Source organism: Perca fluviatilis, chromosome 12 (assembly GCF_010015445.1).
Source record: "Perca fluviatilis chromosome 12, GENO_Pfluv_1.0, whole genome shotgun sequence".
Classification (NCBI taxonomy): domain Eukaryota; kingdom Metazoa; phylum Chordata; class Actinopteri; order Perciformes; family Percidae; genus Perca; species Perca fluviatilis.
In genome coordinates this window covers 37,275,760-37,293,185 of record NC_053123.1, presented here as the reverse complement: position 1 = coordinate 37,293,185, position 17,426 = coordinate 37,275,760, and the positions used below count along the sequence as shown (strand labels likewise).

At 44.5% G+C, this 17,426-nt stretch overlaps 1 protein-coding gene and 1 long non-coding RNA gene across 3 annotated transcripts in view; both read right to left on the bottom strand.

Moving 5' to 3' along the window:
• Window positions 1-1,934: 1,934 nt before the first annotated feature.
• LOC120570145 (activin receptor type-2A-like) overlaps window positions 1,935-17,426 on the bottom strand; it is a 28,335-nt gene continuing 12,843 nt past the window's right edge. Inside the window, exons 6-12 of one of the 2 annotated variants that reach the window (XM_039818385.1) lie at window positions 15,071-15,214; window positions 13,965-14,108; window positions 10,053-10,198; window positions 5,535-5,649; window positions 4,813-4,951; window positions 4,213-4,343; window positions 1,935-2,698 (exon numbers count right to left, since the gene is read on the bottom strand). In XM_039818385.1, the coding sequence (XP_039674319.1) occupies window positions 2,504-2,698; window positions 4,213-4,343; window positions 4,813-4,951; window positions 5,535-5,649; window positions 10,053-10,198; window positions 13,965-14,108; window positions 15,071-15,214 (1,014 nt within the window). In that variant the 3' untranslated portion in view covers window positions 1,935-2,503. The remainder of the gene's footprint in view (window positions 2,699-4,212; window positions 4,344-4,812; window positions 4,952-5,534; window positions 5,650-10,052; window positions 10,199-13,964; window positions 14,109-15,070; window positions 15,215-17,426) is intronic. The other variant, XM_039818386.1, reaches the window with a different exon arrangement.
• On the bottom strand, window positions 15,221-17,256 carry LOC120570182. Its single transcript, XR_005641012.1, has 3 exons — window positions 16,378-17,256; window positions 16,176-16,290; window positions 15,221-16,055 (listed from the first exon to the last, which is right to left on the bottom strand). It is a non-coding gene; the product is annotated as an uncharacterized LOC120570182 (long non-coding RNA).

Below are 17,426 nucleotides of genomic sequence, written 5' to 3'. Positions count from 1 at the left end.
CTGTAATCATGTGGTCCCTGAACGCCTCTCTGTCTGTGTGGGGGGTCCTACAGGTCCCTGAACGCCTCTCTGTTGTGGGGAGACGAGCTGTTACATCAGAAGGAACCACAGACAGGAAACCAGCAGGATAGATTTCAAAATAAAAGAAAACATGTTTAATTATAACAGATGATTATCATCTCCAACATCTGGACTAACTCATGATGATTGTCTTTCTGATTTAAATCTTCTAGATGAGTCAAAGAAATAACGTGAAACCCAACTGGTTATTGATTAATATACTGATCAATAAAACATTGTTTCCATGGGGACGTCTTCACATGTTTTAGGGTATCACTCCATTAGGTATTAGTACCGTTAAAGGTACTAATACTGTCCTAGTATTGGTCTCGTTAACGGTACTAATACTGTCCTAGTATTGGTCTCGTTAATGATACTGGTACTGGTAGTATTGGTCTCGTTAACGGTACTAATACTGTCCTAGTATTGGTCTCGTTAACGATATACTGGTAGTATTGGTCTCGTTAACGGTACTAATACTGTCCTAGTATTGGTCTCGTTAACGGTACTGGTAGTATTGGTCTCGTTAACGGTACTAATACTGTCCTAGTATTGGTCTCGTTAACGGTACTGGTAGTATTGGTCTCGTTAACGGTACTAATACTGTCCTAGTATTGGTCTCGTTCAGTAATATTGTCGTTAACGGTTCTGGTAGTATTGGTCTCGATTAACGGTACTTGATACTAGTATTGGTCTCGTTAACGGTACTAATACTGTCCTAGTATTGGTCTCGTTAACGGTACTGGTAGTATTGGTCTCGTTAACGGTACTAATACTGTCCTAGTATTGGTCTCGTTAACGGTACTGGTAGTACTGGTCTCATTAACGGTACTAATACTGGTAGTATTGGTCTCGTTAACGGTACTGGTAGTACTGGTCTCATTAACGGTACTAATACTGGTAGTATTGGTCTCGTTAACGGTACTGGTAGTACTGGTCTCATTAACGGTACTAATACTGTCCTAGTATTGGTCTCGTTAACGGTACTGGTAGTACTGGTCTCATTAACGGTACTAATACTGTCCTAGTATTGGTCTCGTTAACGGTACTGGTACTGGTAGTACTGGTCTCGTTAACGGTACTGGTAGTATTGGTCTCGTTAACGGTACTAATACTGTCCTAGTATTGGTCTCGTTAACGGTACTGGTAGTACTGGTCTCATTAACGGTACTAATACTGGTAATATTGGTCTCGTTAACGGTACTGGTAGTACTGGTCTCATTAACGGTACTAATACTGGTAGTATTGGTCTCGTTAACGGTACTGGTAGTACTGGTCTCATTAACGGTACTAATACTGTCTAGTATTGGTCTCGGTTAACGGTACTGGTAGTACTGGTCTCATAACGGTACTAATACTGTCCTAGTATTGGTCTCGTAACGGTACTGGTAGTACTGGTCTCATTAACGGTACTAATACTGGTAATATTGGTCTCGTTAACGGTACTGGTAGTACTGGTCTCATTAACGGTACTAATACTGGTAATATTGGTCTCGTTAACGGTACTGGTAGTACTGGTCTCATTAACGGTACTAATACTGGTAGTATTGGTCTCGTTAACGGTACTGGTACTGGTAGTACTGGTCTCGTTAATGATACTGGTACTGGTATTATTGGTATTCTTCAATGGAGTTTGGTGCAGTTTTACAGAGTTTAAACTTTTGACCCTTGTGTTGACTTCAGGTCACATTGACCTGTTTGAGATCATAAAATAGAAACGGACGTAGAAGATTTAATTTAATTTAAAACGTTGGAAAAAGCAAAAAACTGTTTTATTCAAGGTTGACGGGAAGACAACACAAGGGTTTTAAATTGGTTTGATGAACTGAATCTGATTTAAGAGAAACATTTTTTCTGTTTCCTGACGTTTTAATGTTTGAAATCTGAAGAATCTTTCGTCTCGTTATTAATGTTTGTTTCCAACATTATGAACTTGTTTTATTTCCCGTTATCTCTCTGACTTCATTCTCCCTGTGGACGTTTTCCAGGACGTTCTGTGTCTGGATCAATGAGCTGATTGGTAGACTCTCGGGGGACAAACTAAATATATGTATTCATATATAATCCTCTGTATGATACACACATTCAGCAGCTGTTTCTTATTGGCATCACATCGCTCAGAGAAACACAGCAGGCGACAACAACACTACACTCAAATCTATCGTCACATTATCGTAGAAAAACTCTGTCCAGGAAGTCTTTTATTTTGTAGTATAAAACAGGATCTGGCTGTCCATCCTGCGTCGTCATCAGCAGGGCGGACAGCAAGTTTTCGGCAGATTTTCGGCAGTTCTTCTGCAGGATTTTCGGCAGATTTGAGCCAAAGTGATCCCACCCTGGGTATGTTAAAGGTGTTGAGCCTGAGCAGAGAGACAGTCCGCTAACATGGCGGCTGTAAACTGTAAATACTCCTCAGATTCACCTGAGTCCCCGCTCCGTCTCGTCATAGGCTCGACTCTTTGGGAGGGTAGTCCACGTTGGTTACCATGGTGACCACCGTGACGATGTCCTCGGGCGCCGTGACGCTCGTCTGCCGCTGCATCTGCACGACGCGCTCCTCCACGCAGCCGGCCGACAGCCGAGCCTCGGCCTCACCGTCCCAGCATTCCTCCATCGTCTCACAGAGAGCAGCTAGACCCTGAAACACACACAACACCAGTCAGACACAGAGACACAAACACACACAACACCGTCAGACACAGAGACAGAAACACACACAACACCGGTCAGACACAGAGACACAAACACACACAACACCGGTCAGACACAGAGACACAAACACACACAACACCGGTCAGACACAGAGACACAAACACACACAACACCGGTCAGACACAGAGACACAAACACACACAACACCGGTCAGACACAAAAAAAAACACAGAACACAAACACACACAACAACCGGTCAGACACAGAGAGACAACAACACAACACGGGTCAGACACAGAGACACAAACACACACACCACCCGGTCAGACACAGAGACACAAACACACAACACCGGTCAGACACAGAGACACAAACACACACAACACCAGTCAGACACAGAGACACAAACACACACAACACCGGTCAGACACAGAGACACAAACACACACAACACCGGTCAGACACAGAGACACAAACACACACAACACCAGTCAGACACAGAGACACAAACACACACAACACCGGTCAGACACAGAGACAACAAACACCAAAACCCACACAGAGACACAACAACAACCGGTCAGACACAGAGACACAAAAACACAACACCGGTCAGACACAGAGACACACAACACACACAACACCGGTCAGACACAGAGACACAAACCACACAACAACCGGTCAGACACAAGACACAAAAACATACACAACCCGGTCAGACACAGAGACACAACACACACAACAACACCAGTCACACACAGAACACAAACACACAACAACACCGGTCAGACATTACACAACACCAGTCAGACACAGAGACACAAACACACACAACACCGGTCAGACACAGAGACAAACACACACAACACCAATCAGACACACACACACTGACCGTTTGTTTCTGAGTGGTGTATTGTGGGTAATGTAGTGTAATGTAGTGTAACTGACCATGTGTTTCTGAGTGGTGTATTGTGGGTAATGTAGTGTAACTGACCGTGTGTTTCTGAGTGGTGTATTGTGGGTAATGTAGTGTAACTGACCATGTGTTTCTGAGTGGTGTATTGTGGGTAATGTAGTGTAACTGACCGTGTGTTTCTGAGTGGTGTATTGTGGGTAATGTAGTGTAACTGACCATGTGTTTCTGAGTGGTGTATTGTGGGTAATGTAGTGTAACTGACCGTGTGTTTCTGAGTGGTGTATTGTGGGTAATGTATTGTAACTGACCATGTGTTTCTGAGTGGTTTATTGTGGGTAATATAGTGTAACTGACCGTGTGTTTCTGAGTGGTGTATTGTGGGTAATGTAGTGTAACTGACCGTGTGTTTCTGAGTGGTGTATTGTGGGTAATGTAGTGTAACTGACCGTGTGTTTCTGAGTGGTGTATTGTGGGTAATGTAGTGTAACTGACCGTGTGTTTCTGAGTGGTGTATTGTGGGTAATGTAGTGTAACTGACCGTGTGTTTCTGAGTGGTGTATTGTGGGTAATGTAGTGTAACTGACCGTGTGTTTCTGCCAGCACTCTCTGAGCGTTGGTCTCAGCTTCTTGTGGACGACGACTTCCTGCATGTCCTCCAGAGACGGATGCTGTCCCACCTCCTCCTCATAGGGCAGCATGTACTCATCCAACGGACCTGAGACACACACACACACGTTTAGAGACACAACACACACTCAGAGACACACAGAGACCTGGACATATTTTAGGAGGTATCAGCGTTGATTGGTGACGAGGTCAGGGAGTCTGGGTGAGACCTGGACCCTAAACCTGGACATATTTTAGGATATATTAACCTGGGGGAGTCCTAGACATATTTTAGGATATATTAACCTGGGGGAGTCCTAGACATATTTTAGGATATATTAACCTGGGGGAGTCCTAGACATATTTTAGGATATATTAACCTGGGGGAGTCCTAGACATATTTTAGGATATATTAACCTGGGGGAGTCCTAGACATATTTTAGGATATATTAACCTGGGGAGTCCTAGACATATTTTAGGATATATTAACCTGGGGGAGTCCTAGACATATTTTAGGATATATTAACCTGGGGAGTCCTAGACATATTTTAGGATATATTAACCTGGGGGAGTCTTACCGTCGGCAGCCTTGCAGCGGGAGGCGAGCTCCCACAGCACCAGCCCCACAGCGTACATGTCTATCCTCAGGAAGGAGTCTCTCTGGAAGCTGATGGCCCCCTCCAGGACCTCTGGGGCCATGTAGCGCCTGGTCCCCACCTGGAACACACACACACACACACACACACACACAGATTATGACTCATTATTCTGATGCATGGGAGTACTTCCTGGAGGCCTGAAGCAGTAAAACCTTCCAGTATTTTACAGAAGAAGAAAAGAGATCGTCCCTCTGAACTCTGAAGGCTGTGGACGGCTGGGACACCTCTCTAAACCCAAAACCCTGATCTGTCTCTGTGTAATGGAGTTGTCCCTGTGTCTCTACGATGTGAGACATTAGACCATCACAGGGGACTCACCTGTCCGTTGTGTCTCTACGATGTGAGACATTAGACCATCACAGGGGACTCACCTGTCCCTGTGTGTCTCTACGATGTGAGACATTAGACCATCACAGGGGACTCACCTGTCCCTGTGTGTCTCTACGATGTGAGACATTAGACCATCACAGGGGACTCACCTGTCCGTGTGTGTCTCTACGATGTGAGACATTAGACCATCACAGGGGACTCACCTGTCCCTGTGTGTCTCTATGATATGAGACATTAGACCATCACAGGGGACTCACCTGTCCGTGTGTGTCTCTACGATGTGAGACATTAGACCATCACAGGGGACTCACCTGTCCGTGTGTGTCTCCGGGAGATGTTCCCGCCTCGAACCGGAGAGCGAGGCCGAAGTCAGCGATGCAGGCGGTCAGGTTCGACTTCAGCAGCACATTCTTACTCTTAAAGTCCCTGAAAAACACAAAGAGTGAGACATCGTCTGTTAACACACAGAGTGAGACATCGTCTGTTAACACGCAGAGTGAGACCTCGTCTGTTAACACGCAGAGTGAGACATCGTCTGTTAACACGCAGAGTGAGACCTCGTCTGTTAACACGCAGAGTGAGACATCGTCTGTTAACACGCAGAGTGAGACATCGTCTGTTAACACGCAGAGTGAGACATCGTCTGTTAACACGCAGAGTGAGACCTCGTCTGTTAACACGCAGAGTGAGACATCGTCTGTTAACACGCAGAGTGAGACATCGTCTGTTAACACGCAGAGTGAGACATCGTCTGTTAACACGCAGAGTGAGACATCGTCTGTTAACACGCAGAGTGAGACCCGCTCTGTTAACACACAGAGTGACACCTCGTCTGTTAACACACAGAGTGAGACCTCGTCTGTTAACACACAGAGTGAGACCTCGTCTGTTAACACACAGAGTGAGACCTCGTCTGTTAACACACAGAGTGAGACCTCGTCTGTTACACACGCAGAGTGAGACCTCGTCTGTTAACACACAGAGTGAGACCTCGTCTGTTAACACACAGAGTGAGACCTGCTCTGTTAACACGCAGAGTGAGACCTCGTCTCGTTAACACGCAGAGTGAGACCTCGTCTGTTAACACGAAAGTGAGACCTCGTCTGTTAACACACAGAGTGAGACCTCGTCTGATAACACGCAGAGTGAGACCTCGTCTGTTAACACGCAGAGTGAGACATCGCTCTGTTAACACACAGAGTGAGACATCGTCTGTTAACACACAGAGTGAGACATCGCTCTGTTAACACACAGAGTGAGACATTGTTCTGTTACACGCAGAGTGAGACCTCGTCTCTTAACCACAGAGTGAGACCTCGTCTGTTAACACAGAGTGAGACATCGTCTGTTAACACAGAGTGAGACATCGTCTGTTAACACAGAGTGAGACCCTCGTCTGTTAACACAGAGTGAGACCTCGTCTGTTAACACACAGAGTGAGACCTCGTCTGTTAACACGCAGAGTGAGACCACGTCTGTTAACACGCAGAGTGAGACATCGTCTGTTAACACGCAGAGTGAGACCTCGTCTGTTAACACACAGAGTGAGACCTCGTTGAACTGTTAACACCACGGTTTAACGCAGAGTGAGACCACGTCTGTTAACACGCAGAGTGAGACATCGCTCTGTTAACACGCAGAGTGAGACCTCGTCTGTTAACACACAGAGTGAGACCTCGTCTGTTAACACGCAGAGTGAGACCACTGTCTGTTAACACGCAGAGTGAGACATCGTCTGTTAACACGCAGAGTGAGACATCGTCTGTTAACACGCAGAGTGAGACCCTCATCTGTTAACACGACAGAGTGAGACCTCGTCTGTTAACACGCAGAGTGAGACCACGTCTGTTAACACGCAGAGTGAGACATCGCCTTGTTAACACGCAGAGTGAGACCCTCATCTGTTACACACAAGAGTGAGACCTCGTCTGTTAACACACAGAGTGAGACATCGTCCGTTAACACGCAGAGTGAGACATCGTCGCTTCGTTAACACGCAGAGTGAGACATCGTCCGTCAACACACAGAGTGAGACCTCGTCTGTTAACACACAGAGTGAGACCTCGTCTGTTAACACACAGAGTGAGACCTCGTCTGTTAACACACAGAGTGAGACCTGTTCTGTTAACACACAGAGTGAGACCTCGTCTGTTAACACACAGAGTGAGACCTCGTCTGTTAACACACAGAGTGAGACCTCGTCGTCTGTTACACACAGAGTGAGACCTCGTCTGTTAACACACAGAGTGAGACCTCGTCTGTTAACACACAGAGTGAGACCTCGTCTGTTAACACACAGAGTGAGACCTCGTCTGTTAACACACAGAGTGAGACCTCGTCTGTTAACACGCAGAGTGAGACCTCGTCTGTTAACACACAGAGTGAGACCTCGTCTGTTAACACACAGAGTGAGACCTCGTCTGTTAACACACAGAGTGAGACCTCGTCTGTTAACACACAGAGTGAGACCTCGTCTGTAACACACAGAGTGAGACCTCGTCTGTTAACACACAGAGTGAGACCTCGTCTGTTAACACACAGAGTGAGACCTCGTCTGTTACACACAGAGTGAGACCTCGTCTGTTAACACAGAGTGAGACCTCGTCTGTTAACACACAGAGTGAGACCTCGTCTGTTAACACACAGAGTGAGACCTCGTCTGTTAACACACAGAGTGAGACCTCGTCTGTTAACACGCAGAGTGAGACCTCGTCTGTTAACGCACAGAGTGAGACCTCGTCTGTTAACACAGAGTGAGACCTCGTCTGTTAACACACAGAGTGAGACCCTCGTCTGTTAACACAGAGTGAGACCTCGTCTGTTAACACAGAGTGAGACCTCGTCTGTTAACACAGAGTGAGACCTCGTCTGTTAACACACAGAGTGAGACCTCGTCTGTTAACACAGAGTGAGACCTCGTCTGTTAACACAGAGTGAGACATCGTCTGTTAACACACAGGGCCAGTAAAAATGTATGTCGGGCCAGTTGATTGGCCAGTCGGGCCAGTGACTGTGGCTCTGTCGCTGCATCAGCAAACCTCATTCAGAGTGGCACAAAGCGTGTGAATGTTAACATTTCACATTTTCACCTCAGGTAATTTATAACCAATTCATTTGGATACAAGCGTTGCATTTTATAAGATAGACGGGTTTCTGACCAGCGATGCCCGCGCTGCACGCCAACACACACACACACACACACACACAGCAGGGCCGAGGTGTGTGCGTAGCTACTTCACGCACACTCGTTACTGTAAGTAGCCTACAATAAACCCTCCGTGATTAAAGAGTCAATACTTATCGATACCCACCTACCTGTTGTACAGGCAGAAACACGTAGAAACCATATCTCTGTCAAACACAACTCTACTCTACAAATACAGCTCTACTCTACAAATAGCAACTTTACAAACGAGCTAAAATGAAAGATGTCAGTTTGTAGTCTAACTGTTTCTTAATTTGCAACCAATCTTGAACTTTGGACAAACTCTTGTAGACGTAGCTGCTGTCTGACCCTCCTCTCAGCTGGAACCTGTGGATGTGTTATAAGACCAGAACAGATACATGTGGCTACTTAACGTTGCCGGTTGTATTATTTAGCAACAACATTGTCTTATTTCAAATGAGGCATACAGGAGGAATGCTAGCCTGCTTATCAGTCCATTCATCACTACAGCTGCTGTTTTCACCTCAGGCTGTGACAGTGACATGTTTACCTGACAACAGGCCTTTCTTTCTGTAAGCATTCTCCACCAATCAGGACACTGATTATGTTTCAGTAATCAAGACTTTAACCATCACTCCTCAGTGAACTGGCCCCTAATCTGAGATCCTTTTCTAGTTAAGTATCTAGTTATCATTATGGATTTTCCATGTTTTAGGGGTTTGCTTACATTAATACATGTAAAAAATATAGCATTAATTTAGTAAGAAAATGAAAATATCAAACAAGAAGATGCGTGTTAGGTATAATTTTATTTTATTTATTTGAAAGTCCGGCCCTGGAGTGTCTGCTTAAAAAGATCCTGGTCCTTGTAAAAATGTAGTTGATGACCCCTGGTCTAGCTTTGCTGCTGACGGCACAACATCCAGAGGCTAGCTGGGTTAGAACCGTTTTCTAAAATGGTTCTAACCCAGCTAGCCACTGACACTGGAAATATCATCGGTGTGACTGGAAAAGGACAAAAAAGCAGGAAAATATACGCCGCACCTATCACACCTCTGATATTTCTTTCAGGGCCAGTAAAACTGTAGAAGGGGCTCTGATCTACTGGACCCGGGGGGCCAGCAAAACTCTGATCTACTGGCCCGGATGCACCATGGGCTTCAGGCTAATTCCCCACTGTCCTCTCTCTCATTCAGGCCATTGGGTAGGTGTGTACCCAGTTTTTTGATCCAGGACTTCTCAACTCTCCTCCGCTGCTGAATGGACCAGGCTGGATTGGACTCCAGGATGGTGGCCCTGAGGTTGGTCCAGCCATGGTCAACAAAGTGTTGGACTAGAGGGATATGCAGGTTCTTATTTATTATTTATATTATACCTGTGCTGGGTAAATCTTGTCAATAAAGAGTTTCCTGATTCCCCAACATATTGATTGGTATGTACCAAATGTAAGCATCTGATTAAATAAATAATATTTTTCTGATGTACAGTTGTGTTCCTTTGGGTCAAAAAAACCTCTTTCGAGTTGATCTACTTGAATTCCAGTGTCTGTCTGTCTGTGTGTGCCTGTGTGTACCTGTGTGTGTGTGTGTGTGTGTGTGTGTGTGTGTGTGTGTGTGTGTGTGTGTGTGTGTGTGTGTGTGTGTGTGTGTGTGTGTGTGTGTACCTGTGTGCGATGGCAGGCTTGTGTCCGTCCTTGTGTCCAGGGATGTCCTGGTGCAGGTAGGCCAGACCTCGGGACATGGACTGAGCGATGAGACAGAGTTCAGACCACGAGAGGACGTTGGCCTTCAGGTAGTCACACAGAGACCCCTGATAGGACACACAGAACACATGGTCATCTACACAGCCAATCACAGAACACATGGTCATCTACACAACCAATCACAGAACACATGGTCATCTACACAGAACACATGGTCATCTACACAGCCAATCACAGAACACATGGCCAACTACACAGAACACATGGTCATCTACACAGCCAATCACAGAACACATGGTCATCTACACAACCAATCACAGAACACATGGTCATCTAGACAGCCAATCACAGAACACATGGTCATCTACACAGAACACATGGTCATCTACACAGCCAATCACAGAACACATGGTCATCTACACAGCCAATCACAGAACACATGGTCATCTACACTCCAATCACAGAGCACATGGCCATCTACACAGAACACATGGTCATCTACACAGCCAATCACAGAACACATGGCCATCTACACAGAACACATGGTCATCTACACAGCCAATCACAGAACACATGGTCATCTACACAGCCAATCACAGAGCACATGGTCATCTACACAGCCAATCACAGAGCACATGGTCATCTACACAGCCAATCACAGAACACATGGTCATCTACACTGCCAATCACAGAGCACATGGCCATCTACACAGAACACATGGTCATCTACACAGCCAATCACAGAACACATGGATCTACACAGAACACATGGTCATCTACACAGCCAATCACAGAACACATGTCATCTACACAACAATACAGAACACATGGTCATCTAGACAGCCAATCACAGTTTCCACAGAACACATGGTCATCTACACACCAATCACAAACACATGGTCATCTACACAGAAACATGTATCTACACCAATACAACACATGTTCTACACACCAATCACAGACACATGCATCTACACAGACATGTCATCTACACACCATCACAGCACATGTATCACAACCAATCACAGAACAATGGTCATCTACACGCCAATCACAGAACACATGGTCTCTACACAGAACACATGGTCATCTACACAGCCAATCACAGAGCACATGGTCATCTACACAGCCAATCACAGAACACATGGTCATCTACACTGCCAATCACAGAGCACATGGCCATCTACACAGAACACATGGTCATCTACACAGCCAATCACAGAACACATGGCTCTACACAGAACACATGGTCATCTACACAGCCAATCACAGAACACATGGTCATCTACACAGCCAATCACAGAGCACATGGTCATCTACACAGCCAATCACAGAGCACATGGTCATCTACACAGCCAATCACAGAACACATGGTCATCTACACTGCCAATCACAGAAAGCACATGTGCCATTACACAGAACACATGGTCATCTACACAGCCAATCACAGAACACATGGCCATCTACACAGAACACATGGTCATCTACACAGCCAATCACAGAACACATGGTCATCTACACAACCAATCACAGAACACATGGTCATCTAGACAGCCAATCACAGAACACATGGTCATCTACACAGAACACATGGTCATCTACACAGCCAATCACAGACACATGTCATCTACACAGCCAATCACGACACATGTCATCTACACTCAATCACAGAACACATGGTCATCTACACAGCCAATCACAGAACACATGGTCATCTATACAGCCATCACAGACACATCCATCTACACAAACACATGGTATCTACACAGCTAATCACAACACATGGCATCTACACAGCCAATCACAGAGCACATGGTCATCTACACAGCCAATCACAGAGCACATGGTCATCTACACAGCCAATCACAGAACACATGGTCATCTACACTGCCAATCACAGAGCACATGGCCATCTACACAGAACACATGGTCACATCACAGCCAATCACAGAGCACATGGCCATCTACACAGAACACATGGTCATCTACACAGCCAATCACAGACACATGGTCATCTACACAGCAATCACAGAACACAACACAGAACACATGGTATCTACACAGCCAATCACAGAACACATGGTCATCTACACAACCAATCACAGAACACATGGTTCTAACACCATCACAGAACACATGGTCATCTACACAGAGCACATGGTCATCTACACAGCCAATCACAGAGCACATGGTCATCTACACAGCCAATCACAGAACACATGGTCATCTACACTGCCAATCACAGAACACATGGTCATCTACACAGAACACATGGTCATCTACACAGCCAATCACAGAACATATGTCATCTACACAGCAATCACAGAACACATGGTATCTACACAGAACACATGGTCATCTACACAACCAATCACAGAACACATGGTCATCTAGACAGCCAATCACAGAACACATGGTCATCTACACAGAACACATGGTCATCTACACAACCAATCACAGAACACATGGTCATCTACACAGCCAATCACAGAACACATGGCCATCTACACAGAACACATGGTCATCTACACAGCCAATCACAGAACACATGGTCATCTACACAACCAATCACAGAACACATGGTCATCTAGACAGCCAATCACAGAACACATGGTCATCTACACAGAACACATGGTCATCTACACAGCCAATCACAGAGCACATGGTCATCTACACAGCCAATCACAGAACACATGGTCATCTACACTGCCAATCACAGAGCACATGGTCATCTAGACAGCCAATCACAGAACACATGGCCATCTACACAGCCAATCACAGAGAGGGATGGAAACATTACAGTCTGAAAAATAATCATGTTTATTATGCATTCATTAATTTCACTGCTAATGTATGAAATTATACACTAGATTTTAATGTGTTATTTATTGCTGCCTTTTAAAACAGATATAACAGATTTTAATGTTTTGAAAATTATGTGTGATCAACATTTTTATTTAAATTAATCTGAAAAGATTAGAGACTAGAGGTGAATCAGTGCTGTCCTTCTGAAGAAGGCCCTGCTAGCTGGGGGAGCTGCTAGACTAGGAGGAAATATTTGTTCATAATTCAAATTGAAAGTCCAAAGAGAAAACGAAGCAAGATCCAATTAAAAATATTATTTGACTACGCTACTAGGAAAAATCATGCCATAATTCAATTTAAAAAAGAAAAAGTAAACTGAAAAAGCAAAGTTGATATGTAAAATTATTTATCTTTTGAATTTTCCATTTGGCTTTAATATTTGGCTTTTCAGTTTAACATTTGGCACACTGTTGAGGAGCATCTGTCTGCAGCTTGGTGAAAGTGTGTGTGTGTGTGTGTGTAGCAGAGCTACCCACACCCATGTTTCTACTGCTGCTTAATTAAATAAAACCTCAAAAGAGAGAAGTTGTCTGCGTCCATGTTTTAAACAGACACACCTGGGGCGAAGCTGGGAACCAGAATCAGCTTTAAATCCAGTCCTGATCTAGTCCTCACTAACACGGGCCCAATTATAGTAACTACATGAAAACTTCACTGTTGTTACATGAAATGCCGTCTGTGTTTAGCCTACATCATCATTTTCTATCATGTGAAACAAGAGGCCAAGCCAGCCTGGTGGTGAAGCTGCAGAGAGATGCTCCCCAGCAGTCAGCTCCCTCTGCTGGTCATAAGGTGACTTTCCTTTCAGACCCTCCCACCAGCCTCATTTACACGGACATGTGTCAAGTCCAAATGAAAAGCCAATGGCAAATCCTAATGGAAAAGCCAAATGGAAAATTTAAAAAAATAATATTTTTTAATTTGATCTCGCTTCGTTTTCTCTTTGGACTCGTTGTGTGTGTGTGTGTGTGTGTGTGTGTGTGTGTGTGTGTGTGTGTTGTCCAGCACCTTCTCATGGTAGGCAGTGATGAGCCACAGCTCCAGCTCTGTGTCACTTCCTCTTTTCTCTCCTCCGATGAACTGCAGCAGGTTCTCGTGTCTCATCCCGCTCACACAGAACATCTCGTACTCGTTCTGCCACGAATGCTTGTTCTGAAACACAACACAACATCTTTCACACTTACAGAGACATTTCTGTATTTTATTCCACCCTGGACTCTCTGTCTCCATGTGTGTGTGTCTGTCTCTGTGAAACTGGTCCAGTATTAAACCAGAACCAAGCTGTAATGTAACCCTACAGGACTAATGTTCAGCAGCAGTTAGAGTCTCTAAAAGTTCTGTTGTTGCTGCTGACAGACTCACATTATTATTCTAAGTGTCTGACAACATTATGGGATGGATCCCTACAGAGATAGACCTTTTAGTTAAAGAGTAAGATCCTTTTAGTTTAACATCAAACAGCCCCGAAATCACCATCACCAAACTCCACCAGACTCCATGTAAATAATCAGGACTTTTAGTGTGTATAGAGCCATCATATCTCCACCAGACTCCATGTAAATAATCAGGACTTTTAGCGTGTATAGAGCCACTATATCTCTACCAGACTCCATGTAAATAATCAGGACTTTTAGGGTGTATAGAGCCACCATATCTCCACCAGACTCCATGTAAATAATCAGGACTTTTTAGCGTAGTATAGAGCCAGCATATCTCCACCAGACTCCATGTAAATAATCAGGACTTTTAAGCTTGTATAGAGCCAGCATAAAAATTTTTAATATATAAAGACAGATATCTCCACATGTAAATGGGTGAATTAAGGGTTTATTTCAACCAAACCAGAGTGGTGATTGGTGGAACAGTGGAAAGATGAACCAAGACGGCTTTTGGTAGTTTTATTTAGTTTCTGTCCACTTTGAATGAAGTGTGATTTACCATGATAAAAATCCTGATTATTTACATGGAGTCTGGTGGAGTTTGGTGATGGTGATTTTGCTTTAACATTTTAATATCACTGTTGTGTTTTTTCTAAAAGCACTTTTATAAACTTGTCAGGAAAAGCTCTATAAAAGACGAAACAAGACAGGAAGTGATGCACTGACAGTACAGACCTGCAGGGGGAAGATTTTGACGGCGACGTATTCGCTGAGCAGCCGAGCCTTCCACACACAGCCGAAGCGCCCCCTGGCTTTGACCTCCAGTAACTGCAGAGGCTTCTGTCCCAGCAGGGGGGAGGGGGGCAGGGGGCCAGGGTCCTGGGACAACAACAACATGGAGACTCATCAGGGGACTGAAGGACAGACATGTGACTCATATTCACCTCTCTGTGTGATACTGGGATGCCTGCGCTGCCCCCTGGTGGCTGAAACAGACACTACAGGCTACAGAAGCACGGCCGATAAAGTGGTTTCAAGTGTGGTTACACTTTTTAATACCACATATTATATATATTTCTACTAGCCTCAAGTTATAGAGCAATATAATAAGGCACGCTATAAACATGTCAGGAAAAGTTCTAGAAATACAAAACAAGACAGGAAGTGATGTATTGACAGTACACACCTAATAGTACTAATATAACTAATAGTACTATTAGTACTAATAGTACTATTAGTTCAGATTAAATGAAATAAAGTGTCGGAGGAACTAAAGAGGAAGATAAAGATGCAAAATCAAATTCAATAAATGGGAGTAATGTATCCACACTTTATAATAACCATCACTACTACATGAGTTACTGATAGTTAATTAAACTTTGAGTAGGGATGTAACAGATGAAAATGTAACCTCACAGTTATAGTGACCAAAATGATCACGGTTTTGGGTATTATCGTGGTATTTTAAAGTAAAGTGTAAAGTGTGTTCAATAAGTTCAGAAAGCTCTGACAGGCCTGCACACGCTGAAATAGTTTCACAAAGGGTAACAGGGTTTATTATATTAATATTAATAATATCATTATATTATATTACACTAATATAAAGTCAAGAGGCTTCTAAAAACTACTGACAACTGAATACTGAAACACTGGCCCGCTGTAGGGGGTCCAGTAAGAACCAGAACCTGGCTGCTGTAGGGGGTCCAGTAAGAACCAGAACCTGGCTGCTGTAGGGGGTCCAGTAAGAACCTGAACCTGGCTGCTGAAACACTGGCCCACTGTAGGGGGTCCAGTAAGAACCAGAACCTGGCTACTGTAGGGGTCCAGTAAGAACCTGAACCTGGCTGCTGAAACACTGGCCCGCTGTAGGGGGTCCAGTAAGAACCAGAACCTGGCTGCTGTAGGGGGTCCAGTAAGAACCAGAACCTGGCTGCTGTAGGGGGTCCAGTAAGAACCTGAACCAGGGACTCCACTGTAAGGGGTCCATAAAACCAAACCAGGCTGCTGAAACACTGGCCCACTGTAGGGGGTCCAGTAAGAACCTGAACCTGGCTGCTGAAACACTGGCCCACTGTAGGGGGTCCAGTAAGAACCTGAACCTGGCTGCTGAAACACTGGCCCACTGTAGGGGGTCCAGTAAGAACCTGAACCTGGCTGCTGAAACACTGGCCCACTGTAGGGGGTCCAGTAAGAACCTGAACCAGGCTGCTGAAACACTGGCCGACTGTAGGGGGTCCAGTAAGAACCAGAACCAGAGAGGTCTGACTCTGAGATCCAGCAAGATTTATTAAGTTGTATCTGATGTTACATGTGAAGCTGGATGGGCTTCTGAAATATAAGCTAATAATAATAATAATAATAATAATAATAATAATAATAATAATAATAATAATAATAATGCACATTAATAAGCATCTGACTTACTATGAACATTATTTACCAAACTAAATGTTATAGCCACCAGCATATAACAAGAATCAATACTAAGAATTACATTTCTCTGTAATAATTAACATAACTGTAACATGTTGCTCAGTAACAGACTGAGAATAAGCCACATCTATTACAGCACACATGTCCATAACGGAGCAGTGTAATACACCTTTAATATCTGAGCAGGTGGCTCCACAGCGCTGGTCTGTTTACTGGTGGTTACACCTTGCTACCAAAACACAACCTGAATATCAGCACGTGGCTGCACAAGTGATATTAAACTATCTGCACATCTATCAGCTCTGCAATAAGAAACACAGCAACAGCAATATTACCATGGCGATAATATACATCTCTCTCTCCAGATAAATGTCACGGTGTAACACGGGCTAATTCCACGCTGTAGCAGACCCCTTACTGAAGATAACGAGGCAGTAGACCCAGGACAGTTAAACTAGCTACAGAATAGTTTTAACTATCGTTTTAACTACCCCCACATCACTTCAACCAGTCCCACAACGGGATAAAGAAAGAGTCTGTTGTCCAGCTGCTACGTTCTGTCCCCTTCTCCCTACTACTCTCGTCACTGATTGGTCAATCATCTCAGGAGCGAGAGCACGTGTTACTATGGTAACTAGGGGCTTTTTAACGAGGCTGA